General features: G+C 39.3%; 2 protein-coding genes across 5 annotated transcripts; both read left to right on the top strand.

Annotated features, from left to right (window-relative positions):
- Positions 1 to 134: 134 nt before the first annotated feature.
- Positions 135 to 7,319, top strand: LOC127782581 (uncharacterized). 4 transcript variants are annotated; one of them, XR_008019206.1, is made up of 12 exons: positions 135 to 330; positions 408 to 494; positions 592 to 725; positions 2,561 to 2,619; positions 2,687 to 2,741; positions 2,855 to 2,902; positions 4,520 to 4,553; positions 6,004 to 6,047; positions 6,110 to 6,223; positions 6,325 to 6,382; positions 6,455 to 6,574; positions 6,686 to 7,319. XR_008019206.1 is itself a non-coding variant. In XM_052309846.1 (12 exons), exons 1-12 carry the CDS (start codon positions 282 to 284, stop codon positions 6,764 to 6,766), a joined length of 873 nt encoding a protein of 290 aa, XP_052165806.1. In that variant the 5' UTR covers positions 135 to 281; the 3' UTR covers positions 6,767 to 7,308. The 4 variants fall into 4 exon arrangements, 3 of the variants coding, with proteins under 3 accessions (XP_052165806.1, XP_052165808.1, XP_052165807.1); XM_052309846.1 differs by having other exon boundaries at positions 6,325 to 6,372; positions 6,686 to 7,308; XM_052309847.1 differs by having other exon boundaries at positions 136 to 330; positions 2,855 to 2,881; positions 6,325 to 6,372; positions 6,686 to 7,303.
- A 3,004-nt stretch (positions 7,320 to 10,323) lies between these two features.
- On the top strand, positions 10,324 to 14,227 carry LOC127781109 (indole-3-glycerol phosphate synthase, chloroplastic-like). The gene is made up of 10 exons (XM_052308015.1): positions 10,324 to 10,516; positions 10,762 to 10,986; positions 11,345 to 11,521; positions 11,602 to 11,676; positions 11,765 to 11,809; positions 11,904 to 12,068; positions 12,379 to 12,457; positions 12,607 to 12,686; positions 13,604 to 13,672; positions 14,004 to 14,227. The coding sequence occupies exons 1-10, from the start codon at positions 10,361 to 10,363 to the stop codon at positions 14,085 to 14,087; spliced, it is 1,155 nt and encodes a 384-aa protein (XP_052163975.1). The 5' UTR covers positions 10,324 to 10,360; the 3' UTR covers positions 14,088 to 14,227.
- Positions 14,228 to 14,390: the final 163 nt, after the last annotated feature.

Here is a 14,390-nt window from a genome sequence, read left to right as displayed (position 1 = left end):
AATCTTATCCGAAAAGAAAAACTATATCGTGAAAAAAAAGTGGTGGAAAAAAATACTAAGCGATCTCCTGATGAAGCTATACATCATAAACGGAGGTAAGTACATGATCTTAAATTCTTTTCTCGAGGGTTGGATAAAAGCATAAACCTCACTTCCAACGGAAACCTCGAGAGCGCTCTCTCGCTCGCCCATACTCTCCTCCGCCGCGTCTCCATCCTCTCCTCGCCGCCGCCGCCGTCGTATTCTCCTCCGTTCCGCTCCACCACTCCGGCGGACCAGCCATGGAGGAGTACCTGGCTAACATGAAGACCCTCCGCTCCTACATGAGCGGTGCGTCCTGCGCTGCGATCCCCCAAAATCCACATCCCTCCCTGAATTCCGCCTGTTTCGTTTTGTTGGTCTTGCAGATCTGGAGGAGGAAGCGACGAAGCGGTCGGCGGAGGAGCAGCGGCAGCGCACTGCCATCGACGCCCACGGCGCCGACCTCGCCCAAGGTCCCCCCACCCCTAGGGCGCCCAGCCCCTTTGGCCCTGCTTCTGCCTCTTTCCTCCGGTAACGCCTTCTCGTGCTATGGGGTTTTTGGTTGGGTAGTGAGGGCGCAGACGAAGCAGGCTAGCGAGGAGTCCGAGCAGCTTTCGAAGGCGAGGGCGGAGCTCTGCGTAGAGATATCCGAGAAGCAGGGCAGGATTGCCACGCTGGAGATTGAGTGCGCCACGCTGAAGCAGGTGATTAGTCCCGGTACTGATCATTCTAATTCTAGTGCTCTGCTTGGTGCCAGTCGTTTCACATTCAATGAGTTTTTTTGGTGCCTTGGATGTAGTACCAATTTTCGTCTATCGTGGATGAAACGTCCATAAACCATTTTAGGTCTATACAATTAAATGCTGTTTAACATTAGAGAGCTGAAAGTTTTATTCACCTGCCTGCTGTAGAGTCGAAATTTTATCCCATTTGGGACGAATTTCCTGCTTTTCTAATTTAATATTTGATTCCATTTGGTGCATCACTTTCCTGGAGGTTACAAAACTATAGTTCTTGTAATGCCCAAATTTTTAGCCGTGTAGAATGAATGACAAGCAAGATAATTTGATGTTTGGTGATTCTGAAACTGGTCATCAAGTATTTATGTTATTGCCTTTTCAATTGAATGTGGTAAACATTGTTGTGCTTAATGTTCTAAATGACACTTATAAAGTTCATACATAAACAGATGCATTGGAGCTCCACCATACTTGCATGCTCTGTTCGTCATATGACTATTCGTTCCTAACCAATAGAGAGCTACATTTACTAGTTAGATCTGTCTGTGAACAGTTGTCAGTTTAATCTGAACAAAATGTGCCAATTGTTAGAGACAAGGGAAAAATTTTGTTGTCACTAACTTTGGCACACTTCTCACATATGCTAATACTTCTACAATCTTTCACAATACCCAGTACTACATTAGTGAGCTTACCATAAACCGTTATGAGGCATATTTCTTTAGAAGTTACAAAAAGTTTGTGGCATATGGAAATGACAATGATGATAAGTGTTTATTTTCTTTGGTTTGACAAGTATTTTGTGTACTGAGATTGTGTTTTGAAAACTCAAACCACGTTTCTCTATATTTTGCTTCTAATCTGAAAAAATATACTGAAAATCTCTTTCTAACTCTACAGCATTACTTTCCCCAGAAATAACTTTTCTGATTTTCTATATATTGGAGCATATTGAATAACTTTTCTGATCATGCATGAGTTTTTATGCCATTTTAACTGGACAAGTATTTTATATCCATGGAGAGGATAAAGAGCCAACCTATCAGCGCGATTTGTTTTGTTTGACAGGATATGAGAACAGGATATGAGAGGAGGGATAAGTTGTAAAACCAACTGTTACTGCTACCAGTTCAAACATGTTTACCTCCCAAGGTAGTTCAGTGACCTAATGCACCATCTATTGCCTAATAGTGGCAGCTACCTGGCGCCTAGTGCTGTCTTTTAGAACACTGGTATTTATTGTATCCTATGTAAAATTTCCCATTGATTTTCGTGTTGTGATGAGCTTATAAAAGAAGAGGCCTAAGGTATGGGCTCGGGTATTGTTCACATGTGTAGTGTAACATCGGTGCACCACATATTGTTTATGTAATTACTATGCCACGAATTAGTTTTGATAAGATTAGATCGGTTAGAATCATCTTTTCCGTAATATTAAAGATATGCCATATAAGGATGGATATATATCTACTTCCATTAATCAATCAATCTCTACGGATAGTCCAAAACTCCAAACGCCCAATAAGTCTTAGGGTCTTTATAGCTCATCAAAAGGGTGTAACAGCCTAGACTCTTACCCTAGCCCAGTCCCACAACACATGAAAATTTCATATAGCAGGAAGGCCCCAGAAGGCCCTCTGATATTAGACTTTTGTAACAGTAGTATAATCCAAAATTCTGTATGCCGTGCATCTTTCTTATCATCTAGACATTTTTTGTTTGCTGTTTTTGTTTTTGTCTATCTAACTTCATAAATTCTCAGTCAGACTTCTGTCTTCATTCCTCCATTGTACTTGCAGACCTTGGAGCTCCTCCATCAGGAAATCGCAAGTACTTCTTCAAAACTCATTGAGAAAAGGTGTAGCCTGTGCTCTCAAAAGGATGTACTGTAAATCGTAGTTACGCTAATTCTGCTCTCATGACAGATTGTTCTACACAAAGACAATAGAAAGCCTGACGGTCAAATTACAAGAGCAACAGGTTAACATATTTTTTTAGTCCTATGTTTATCTTTTCTAGTCAGTTTTATGTTCCATGAGGAAGTATACCAGATTTATCATTCCATTGCTGTAACACTTTCCATTCTTTCACAGGAATGGCTTGGTGCATTTAAGCTTAAGGTGATTACAATTGAACCATCTGTAAGCCTTACGCATATGTTACTGTAATTTGAAGAAATTGTTTTCCTTTCTTGTGATTATTTTTATGTAAGTAAAGAAACTTATATGTATACTGTTAGTGCAAGTTACTACTACCTCCGTCCCAAAATATAGCAACTTTTGGCTATGAATTTGGACACACAGTTGCCCAGATTCATAGCTAAAAATGCTTACATTTTGGGACGGAGGGAGATAAGTTCTGTTATTGCTTATTGCCCTTTTGTTTAATACTGTGGTACACTAGTACTTGTTTCGAGCCAGCTAGTAATGACAAGGTATGAAATACTGGTATTCGCCAGAACTGAGGTCACATGACTAGGATTAGTAATCGTCCATTTACCAGATTTACTCGGAGAAAAATTCAGGTCCAAACATTTAATTTGAAAACAGTATCCATCTGGAAAATTGTGTATAGTAATTAGTGCAATCTTATAGTTCCAAATGAACATGATGCATGAATCCATAACAAATTATAGATCAACATAATACATGAGCCAATTAGAGATGAACATTATACATGATATAGCACATAGATACATATATCACTAGAGTCCATAGCGCAAATATAACACATTTTCACACATATATATATGTCTAGAGGTCATTGCACAATTAGCATGAGCTGAAGACATAATAAATTTTCTTTTGGCTATTGCATATGTGATGGCATAAAGGTGACACATGAGGCTATAGCAATTTTATAAATTTCAAATTTGAATTTTAAATTCAAATTCAAAAATATATTAGCCAGTTTATTCCAGTACTGGTATCCTACCCAAAATCCAAATTTCCAATAGAACTTCAGAGAACAGAAGCAACAAATGTTGTTTAATACTTGGGTGGACTATTTATAAATTCACTTCACCAATTATGCTACTAATAAGTTGCATGGGGTATATAGTATATATGCCCCACCAGGAACACCAGTAACTAAAAATTCTCTGTACCATAAGGCAACCACTTACCAAAGTAAAAGTTAATTTGAGCATCATAACCATTGTGTTTATTAATGACAACCCAAGTCTTGTGTAAAAGGAAAATAATTCTGGAATATTTGGACAAATTATCAAGTTATCTTAATTTTATCAGTGCCATGTGTCACCCATTAGGCCCATATTTAAGAGGTAATCAATCTCTCTAGGGCCCGCAACAATGTGTACATGATCAGTACCCATGGTACTGTTCACTTGTGGTTACTGTTCACAAAGCCTGTTCAGATTGGAGTTGAATTACAGGTAAGTTGTCAAGGATCAACTGATCTCATTTATATTGGTAAGTGTAGGCTCGTGTCTATATATTAACCAAAACAACAGACAAGTCTTTGATCTCTCCCTCTTCTCCCCTGCCCTTAGTGCTGTCGCTACTTGGGTCCAGCTGTCCAGATACACCTCAATCAGGCCTAAGGGCCCTTATCTCAACCATGCTTATTAAAATCAGGGAGCTTCCGCTTGATATTCAACATGTAGTCTGCAAGTATTTCGAGCAGATAGGATCACTTGTTTTTCAATGATATCATCTTGTAACCTCTGCTCCTCATTTCAATGCCCTGTTACAATGAAGCAACTACTGTTTAATTAGTGTGTTATAATACACTTTCAGGTTGAAGCGTCTCAGAGCAAGCAAAACCTTCAAGGTACAGCTCTTCTGAATATGAAGTGAAATAAATAGTGGCTCCAATGCTATTTTTTCCTATCTTACTTAAGTCCTTTCATGGGTTTTCTGTATCCATGTTGGTAAGCGTCAATATGTGGTATGTTGATTGTGCAGTTTTTTTTTTCATTATATAGTTGAAACATGTTATTGTGCAGTCCAGTCAGTTCTAATTGCATCAATCTGTGTTTCTGAGTTAGCTACCATGAAAGGTGCTGAGGAAGGCCATGAAGCAAAGCAGACTGCATGCTTTTAATATGTGCATGCCCTACACAAGTACACATATGACATATGACAAATGCATTTGCACTGATTGCAATTCTTGGAAGTTGGGGGCATGAGTTACACTTCCTGGCTCAATCTGTGAAATTTCAGACTTGTAGATTTATTATGCACATGTGGATTAGAACTAAAAGCTGTTATACTTTGACTTTGGTAGTATCAAAGGAGGAGCCGATGTGCAGCTGCACCAGTTCAGGCTTTGTGTGGAAGTGGCACCAATTGATAAGAAGATATCTGGATTCTGGAGACTTCTATAAATTGCATAGCATTTCTATCTAAAAGTTGGCATGAAATTTAGATACCTAAATTAATATTTGATTACTATACGTAGCTTAGATTATTAGGAAGCCGACCTTGTATAAAGAGGGATCAGGTTAAGTGTTGATCAAGAAGGAATAGCGAAGTCCATTCTCCTATGTATTCAGCTCAGGCATATGCACCTGCCCTTTTCTGGCCAAACCACTGTTTATTCTAGAAATCATATCTGGATTCTGGAGACTTCTATAAATTGCATAGCATTTCTATCTAAAAGTTGGCATGAAATTTAGATACCTAAATTAATATTTGATTACTATACGTAGCTTAGATTATTAGGAAGCCGACCTTGTATAAAGAGGGATCAGGTTAAGTGTTGATCAAGAAGGAATAGCGAAGTCCATTCTCCTATGTATTCAGCTCAGGCATATGCACCTGCCCTTTTCTGGCCAAACCACTGTTTATTCTAGAAATCATTGATTGATGAGGTCCTCCCCCACTCATTTTTGCATCATATGCTCTCTTTACAAAGGCTATAACAAAATCATATAATGTTTATTTACATATCTAACTAATTCCTCCTTTTTGATTAACTGGCGAGCATGGAGTAGAAGTTTCTGCAATCTTCTTTTCTGGACAGTCTTCCTCACCACCCTCCCTCCCAGAGTCTCAGTACAGTGCCAACCTTTGTTAATCTAAAAGCACCAATTGATATAGTTAGAACTGATTGGGCTGCATCACTAAAATTGAGAATTTTTTTTCATTGTGTTAGATTAGCAGTCTCTGCCTTGTAGCGTGTCTAAACATTGGATGACATAGAGAAATCTTGTGTTAAGTTATAATGATGAACAATTTTTACAACTTTACATTGACTTGGTTGTGTTGTTTGTATGCAGGACAAAGCCATGGAATACTTAACTCATGTGGGAGCCTAGATAAGGTGATTAATATCTCATCCCATCCTCTTAAAAATGATCCAGAGTGTCACTAACTAATAAACAGGGAAATGACATTGGAAGCAAGCAAGGAGAACTCAGGATTCAACTGGAGTCAACTAAACATAAGATCGACGAGATCAAAGAAAAACAATCAGCACTTCTTACGGAAATCAGCGAAGTACTCCAATTCTGACACCCATCCTTAGATCTATGACATCTGCAAGTTGTATTATGCCTATTTTTGGGTGAAACTGAAAGGATTATGTCTTTACTTTTCAGAGTAAGCAGGTCATAGAGCAAGAGAAAAATGCAATTTCTGGCTTTCTTGTATGTTTAGGCACGCTCTTCTACCATTCTAACATTGTTTTTAACTCTCATTTGTGATGTTGTATAACTCTGGTGCTTGCAGGCTCCACTACAACAGATGGATATGAAATCCTTAGAGGAGGAACACAAAGCTCTACAAGCTGATAAAGCTGGAGAAATTGAGTACTTTCAGTCTCTTGAAGAACGTATAAATGAAATGAAGGTACGCTGATGCTATCTAGTTTGGTTACCTTATCCATACTATGCTGCCGATAGGGAGTGGTGAAGCTACTTTGAGCAGTGGTGATTAGCTGATCATCTCCTTGTCCTGTAGGGAGTTTCTGATGCAGTAAAATGCCGTTGCGGATTGGAGTACAAGGTAGAACTAGGTGGCGAAGCCATGGATCTAAGCTAAACTTGTCCGTAGTGCGTAATGGCCACAGTTACACACTGTAAAATGCTTATATACATGTTACTGCTTTGGGATAGTTTGACAACTTCATATCGAGATTATATTGATGACGTCTAGTCGTCTACCAGTGGAAAGAGATACTAAATTGCATAAGCTAGAACATTGTCAATGAAGTTATCCAGAGTAGATTATATTCATTGGAGAGATGTAACATGGTTGAGATAAGCTAAAATTTTATGCGGCTCACTTGTAACCGAAGATGATTTAATTTTTTTTCAGTAAAATATAATCACCGAAGATGATTTAACTATAATGAATAAAACAGTGTTAATCGGATTTAATTAGAAAATGATTTATGAGAAAATCATTTGAAGCTTACAAACAAGAAATTAAACTCACCGCAACCAATCAGAAGTGGCCACGTCATCCGGAGCAAGATATGGATGGCTTTATGCGACTGATTGGCTGGATCGAATATTCCCTTGCTGTGGTCGCTAGGGGTGGATGGGAACTTTCTCATCGAAAACAGAATAGTCCATTAGCACGTCATTAATTAAATATTAGCTATTTTTTTAAAAAAATAGATCAATATGGTTTTTTTAACAACTTTCGTATAGAAACTTTTTTAAAAAACACACCGTTTAGCAGTTTGAAAAGCGTGCGCGTGGAAAACGAGAGGGGAGTGTTGGGAATTTACTCTTCCGAACACGGCCGGGTGTGTTCACCACCCCTGGCTCCCAACACCAACACCTTGCACGAAAAACGGAGCGATTGATTAGCGCGTGATTAATTAAGTATTAGCTAATTTTTTTTTAAAAATGGATTAATTTGATTCTTTTAAGCAACTTTTGTATAGAATTTTTTTTAAAAAAAAACGTATTGTTTAATAGTTTGAAAAGCGTGCGCGTGGAAAACGTGGGAGAGCGGTTGGGAAAGGGGTTGCAAACGCAGCCTGGCCGCCTCATCCCTTGTCTGCCCACGAACAAACAAATTAAAGCATGGACACATGATCTGAGATTACCTGAAAAAACCACATGGTGAATGGCTGGGAACTCCTCTTTACCAAGTACCAATATTTATGGACTATGGTGCAAGAACATGTTTCATCAATCACCAAATTACGCAATGCCATTTCAGCTCACAGAATGGGTTAGGACTACTAATTTGGACTAGTGCTGAACAGAAAAACACTAGTTTGCTTATTCTGCATTTTATGAGTACGAGGATACGAGTGATTTCTGTCGAACATGTACTTTACTCTTTTATATGTGTTGCACAACCGCAGGTTCTCACCAAGCACTGTGATCAATCATGTGCTAGAAGGACTCATCTTACTGCTGATCAATCATGTGCTAATACTCATCTTACTGCTGAGCTCCTCTGATCCTCCATGCTTAAGGCCATACTCAATGCACCACTGTATAAAGTGGTCTCGAGCCTCCATGTCGGACCTAAACGCTCGTGGCGGTAGGGACCAAGGTCTCACGACACCATGCACGACCTACAGAGGTTCTGGTTGCCTTGTCGTGCCTCGGGTCGGGAGCTACAAAGACACAGCTCGGGGCCACGTATTGGGCAAGTCCGGAGCCCCGCGACACGCTTTTGGGAGAAAAGAGAAACAGAACCGGACTTGTTGTGGTTGTAGCTGCTTGCTGTAACCGAGGTTGTCACCGCTCACCACTACTGTTGAGGACTCTCAGCGAGATAGTCGTTGCTCCTCGCCACTGCAGGTCCTGTGAGCTCGCGACCAAGTCTGTCGCTGCCGTGGGGATCCTCCGCCACCGCTTGTAGAGAAGGGGAGGGGGGAAAGGCTAGTGAGCTCGCGGCCAGATCCGCCGTCGCTGTGAGGATCATTTGCCATCGCTCATAGATAAGGAGATGGGGGAGAGGCGGCATTACAACGGTGGAAGAGAAGGTGACATTAGTGGCTGAGAAGATGTTACTGTCAAGAGAAGAGGATCCATGGATGGTGGCGGAATAGAAAGAGAGTGGGATAAGGGAGAGAAAAAGAAGATGGGGGGAGAGGTTTGCGCTGGGTCCATATAGAGGTTAGGAGTATATATATATATTTTTATTGTTGTAAGGTCTAAAATATAAAATTTTTAGTTGATTTGGTAATAAAAATAGTACTATAAGGTTTGACAAAAAATAATTAAGGACTAAAACGCAAAATATACCTTTAAGTGGTCTTTATTGTGGCTTTATCCTATCTATACATTCTATATAGTTGGTACCCATTAACAATTATTAGAAGCTAAAGCTCAACATGCAAACATGTCACATCATCACCCACTAGCAATTACTATTCTAGCCCATTTAAAATCCCATGCAAGTATGCCACATCTTCACTCACTAGCAATTACTATTATTCTAATTACTATTATTCTAGTATATTTTAAATCCCATACAAGTATGGCATATCATCTACAGTATTATATTATATAGAGATAAACAAGTATGTGTTAATCATCTTCCTCACATTATTTTCTCAACTTTTCAGCTTTTATCATTTCAATAGTATTTAACATATACTCATTCATAAATCCCGTAGCAAAGCGCGGGGTATTACCTAGTATATGACATGTTGAGACCGCTGATAGTCTCTATTGGCCATGTTCTTAGGTACCACGTTGGTTCAATAAACCAATATGTTGATTTGCATCCTAGGGTTGGCTTGGAGTACGTAGCATATTACAACATCCACTTTTAGCATATTATAATGCAAACATGAACAATCCGTTTCACGACTATTATTGTTATGCTTTATTTTGTTAGAAAACATATTTTTCGATGCATATAGCAAATAATTCATTTTAATAACCCGATGAATAAGCTATGACTATATATAGGGATGAAACCTACACAAAAAATCTAGCTTTCCTAGTTAATATTTATGCTGCAGAAAAATATAGTATACTTCCCATAAATGTTTATTATTTAGGATAAAATTTAATGAAAACATTTAAAATTTGACCAATAATTTGATATTAAAACGAGTTTATAAAATTAAATAAGTGAATCATACTATGATAGTATAATTTTTTAAGATAAATCTATACATGCATTTTATTTAATTTTAGAGAAAGCATCTCATAAGTTATTTATGATCAACATTTTAAAATATTGTAACTTGAGGATACAATATTTCTAACTTGATGGATGGACTGAGTAAAAGACAAAATTACCTTCATTTTAAAATTTAATACTGACTGTATATTTTAGGATAGATGTAGGACCTTTTAAAAATAATTTACTAGTATTTTGTTTGTTTATGAAATGATATGAAAAAAAGGAACGAAAAGAGCGAGAGAACACGAGGCAGGCCCAGGGGAGGCCAAGTTGGGAACGGGTCCGTGTCTTGTGGGCATCGCTTTCATCACTGCCCCGTCACGTCGGTCAGCTCCGGCCTCGGACCGTCGCTGCCTCTGCGAATTGTGCTAACCGCCGTCGCCACCTCCCCCGCCTTGGCTTATAAAATCAAAACCCCATTCTCCTGCGACGAGGAGAGACCCCCCATCGCCGCCGGCTCTTCCCCGTCGTCGTATCCGTATCCCACCAACCCTCCCACCCACCCACCCACCTCGTGCTCCTCGTGCGATGGAGTCCCTCCTTGCCTCGCCCTCTGTCTACAGGGCTTCCTTTCCCTGCGCCTCCTCCGCCTCCCGCTCCCCGTCGCGGGCTCGCCTCGCCGTCACGCCCGCCGGCGCCGGCGCCCGCGCCCGCGCCCGCTCGCTCCTCCGCTGCGGGGCCAAGGTGAGTACCCCTGATCTCCTTTCATCTTAGGTTTAAGTGTTTCTTCCCCCTTTCTAGCCTCAATCTTGCTGTAATCCAACCCACGTAGGTTCTTTCTTTTTCTTTTTATTTTCCCCATTTCTTGAGCACGGATTCGAAGTCTACATGGTGTTTTTTTTGCCCTCTTTTGAGCGCCATTTCGGAGTATTTCTTGTTTCCTGTTTATATCCGTCGTTTCTTGAAATGCTCCTCCATTTTTCTCTAAGGACTCCATACTCGAGGAGCTAGCGCAGGACGACATGGTGAACGCGGTGGAGCTAGCGCAGTGGGAGAACGGCAAGTCGATCAACGACATAGCGGCTAGTCAAGGGATCCGCATCCGCAGGCACTGCCGTCCCAATGTCCCCTTGAAGGAGATCGAGGAGGAGCTGGGTGCTCCCCGTAACATCCTGGAGAAGATCATTTGGGACAAGGAGGTTGAGGTAGCCGAGGTATGTATATAACCATAAACCCAAATCAATTACCTCAATAATTTAGTTTGGTACAAATCACACTCATTCATTAGCTATGCTGTTGATACTTGATGTTCAAGATCAAGGTGCATGAGAATTTTTGATGCTTAATCTTTTCTTTTTTTTCATCTTAATATTTGATATCCCTCGGAAGATGTGGTCAGTTTGTGGTTCTTCTAATTAATGGCAAGGGAATATTACCTAAAAATAAAATTGTGTACCTGGACGCCAAATGACATGCTTGTGTCTGTTTCTAATATTGTTTGGAGAAACGATTTCTGTAGTTCATTCTTGATACTTCGTACAATGGCTGATTGCTGTTACTGGTCTTGTGCAGGGGCATGCCAAGAAGCCTCTCAAGGAGGTGATTGAGGCTGCAGGGCAGGCTCCTCCTGCAAGAGACTTCTACGGTGCTTTAGCATCAGCCTTCAAGCGCAATGGTATGCCAGCGTTGATCGCTGAGGTCAAGAAGGCATCGCCAAGTAGGGGTGTGCTCAGGGAGAACTTCAATCCTGTGAGATTTTGGCTTCTTAGTTGTCATTTTCGCTGCTACTTCAAAGCTTGGTTACATAACTAGTGTGAAATTTGTTGCAGGTTGAAATTGCTCAGGCTTATGAAAAGAATGGTGCTGCATGCTTGAGCATCTTGACCGATGAGAAGTATTTTCAGGTGGCTTTGGAATTGGATGTGTTAATGGATTTGGAATTGGAACATGTACTTTTACTGGTCTAAGCTAATTCTTTCTTTTATTTGATAGGGAAGTTTTGAAAATCTCGCAAAGGTGCGGAAGTCAGGAGTGAAGGTATTGGTTGATATATGTGTTATTTAAACATGAAGACAATGCTTGTGTATTACCATTTTTTTTCTCAAGATGTAAATATCTTGTGTAAATGCAGTGCCCTCTCCTATGCAAAGAGTTTGTCATCGATAAATGGCAGATCTATTATGCCCGCTCTCAGGGCGCAGATGCAATTCTGCTTATTGCCGCTGTGCTACCTGATCTCGACATAAAGTACTTCCTTCGCATATGTAAGGAGTTGGGAATGACAGCTCTTATTGAGGTTAGTCACTGCTTTATATTTTGTAACAATGATTTTTTTTTAATTCTGGAGGGTCCCATGAATTGAAAACTAGCTTACATCATTTAAACGGGATTTAAACTGGCCTATGGAGTGGTGGTGAAGCATGTTTCGTGGAGATAAGTCTCATATTCACATTTCTATGGAAAACAAATCCCATAACTTATATGATGTTTCAGATTTTTTTTGTTAACATGTACTATTTGAGTTAATAACTGAAATGATTACACTCTAATAATCTGCACAGATCCAAGCTTAATTTTTATTCTATTATCCGGTGATGTTATTTTAGGTTCATGATGAAAGGGAGATGGAGCGTGTGCTGAATATAAGTGGAGTTCAGCTTATTGGCATCAATAACCGCAGCCTTGGTATGATACTTTTCTTGTGCTCACTTTTTTCCCAACATGTTGCAATCTTTAGCAAGCAAGTTCACTTTCATTGTCTAAAAATCAATGTTTTCCTTACTATTCGATAAAATAGTATTTCCTGCTTACTTCCAAAAATATTTACACTGCAGAAACATTTGTTGTCGATACTTCAAACACAAAGATGTTGCTAGATATGCATGGTGATACCATCAGGGAGAAGGGAATATTGGTAATATCCCATGCTAATGTGTGACAATTCACTAGTTGTATTTTCATGCATCTGTTCAACTCAATCAAATGTTAGTACTGTTATTCTTTATATTGGAATCTTAGGTAAATGGTTACTGACTTTGTATGACAAGTAGGCACTTGGACGCCTGTTCTTTTATTGTGTTGAATTCTTAACTCGCATCTACTGTTATCACTGACTGAATGTTTGCGACAGTCTATTTTACAGCAAATGGAAAATAGAAAATTAATTATGTCAGATATATTTAGGTGTAAACTTTATGCAATTTATGTATACTGCTGAGGAAAATGATATGGGAGAATGGATTCTTTGGTACATCAACACAATCTTTACAAATGCTAAGAATTCATAACCTTATGATTGACTTCGTTCAATAGCTGACGGTTTCAAAAAAAAAAAAAAAAAGAAGACAACTTCAGTCAATAGCTATTGTTCATTCAATATCCTGCCATACACAAACAATTTATTGTGTCGGATCTTTGTAACCTAGTAGTCTAGACTAGATTCAAATTATATCCTGTTAGTATTGTAACAGATCATGCATCCTTAATGGTAGCCTTTCCAGCAAGCACATATTCTGTTCAATAGAAGATTGAAATGACCTGTTTGTCTATTCAGCATTATATGTACTCTGTTGTGCATTCTAGATGAACTACTAGAAGTATTGAAAAAATAAGTGATTTTTGTTGGTATATCAGGATGAGATTTTCCAATTGTTCGTAACAATGTACATGCACATGACATTACTATCAAAGGAAATGTTAGGGTTTAGTGTTATCCATAAATTTTTGTAGTGATATTGACTTGACTTTTGGTTCCTTGGATAGTTAGGTTTGCTGAAACACCTAGGGTGCTAGTTTGTGCTGGTCTTTATCCAACTTATGATGGGTTTTCAGGTTGTTGGCGAATCAGGGCTGTTCAACCCAGATGACGTTGCTTATGTGCAAAATGCTGGAGTTTCCGCTGTAAGTTTTCAAATTACTTGTGGATTAATGTAAACTAGTCCTATACGATTTCAGTATTCGACAAACTTGTTGAAACATCTGAGAAATTGGGTTAGTTAGTACAGATTTCCCTTTTCTCACTAGTTGTGCGGTTTTCACTTGTCAATTTACCTCGAATTTTTCCTTAATGACAAGAGTCAATGTTAGATTTGTGGTCGTCCAAAATTATATGCTATAGGAAGGAAATATGCTACAATATATCAATATAAAATTGCATGTTCCTGCTAAAATTCATTCGCATTTCTACAAATCCTATTCGCTGAAAATTTAAGCGTGTCTGTTGATGCTGTAGGTTTTGGTGGGAGAATCCCTGGTCAAGCAAGACGACCCTGGACGAGCCATTGCTGGGCTCTTCGGGAAAGAACTTTTGCATTGAGAAACAAATTCGTATATGTTTTTGGTATAGCGTAGCAGCTGTTTGTTGTTAGCCTGAACTGGAAGAAGATTAATAAAATGTGAGCATTATTAGCATTAGTATATGGTATGAAAACAAAATAAAAATAATGTTCGCCTGTATATTGTGTTGTACGTGCTCTTTTTTTCTGTGCCGTATACTTCTTCCGTCCCAAAAAAAAAACTCAACTTAGTAGGGGTGGGGACGTGACCCCTCTTAGAACAATGAATCTGGATAAAGGGTAGTCCTAATTCATTATACTAGGAGGGGTGGGAGGGAGGGAGT

This window comes from Oryza glaberrima, chromosome 8, assembly GCF_000147395.1.
Source record: "Oryza glaberrima chromosome 8, OglaRS2, whole genome shotgun sequence".
Taxonomy (NCBI): domain Eukaryota; kingdom Viridiplantae; phylum Streptophyta; class Magnoliopsida; order Poales; family Poaceae; genus Oryza; species Oryza glaberrima.
Note: the sequence above shows the minus strand (reverse complement) of the source record. Positions and strands in the feature narration are given on the sequence as shown.

Coding starts and splice junctions, on each gene's coding strand:
- LOC127781109 (XM_052308015.1), top strand. CDS start 10,361: ATGGAGTCCCTCCTTGCCTCGCCCTCTGTCTACAGGGCTTCCTTTCCC. Junction 11,677..11,764: donor CCGATGAGAAGTATTTTCAG/GTGGCTTTGGAA, acceptor TTTATTTGATAG/GGAAGTTTTGAAAATCTCGC. Junction 12,458..12,606: donor CATCAATAACCGCAGCCTTG/GTATGATACTTT, acceptor TTTACACTGCAG/AAACATTTGTTGTCGATACT.
- LOC127782581 (XM_052309846.1), top strand. CDS start 282: ATGGAGGAGTACCTGGCTAACATGAAGACCCTCCGCTCCTACATGAGC. Junction 6,048..6,109: donor CATGTGGGAGCCTAGATAAG/GTGATTAATATC, acceptor ACTAATAAACAG/GGAAATGACATTGGAAGCAA. Junction 6,224..6,324: donor TTCTTACGGAAATCAGCGAA/GTACTCCAATTC, acceptor TTTACTTTTCAG/AGTAAGCAGGTCATAGAGCA.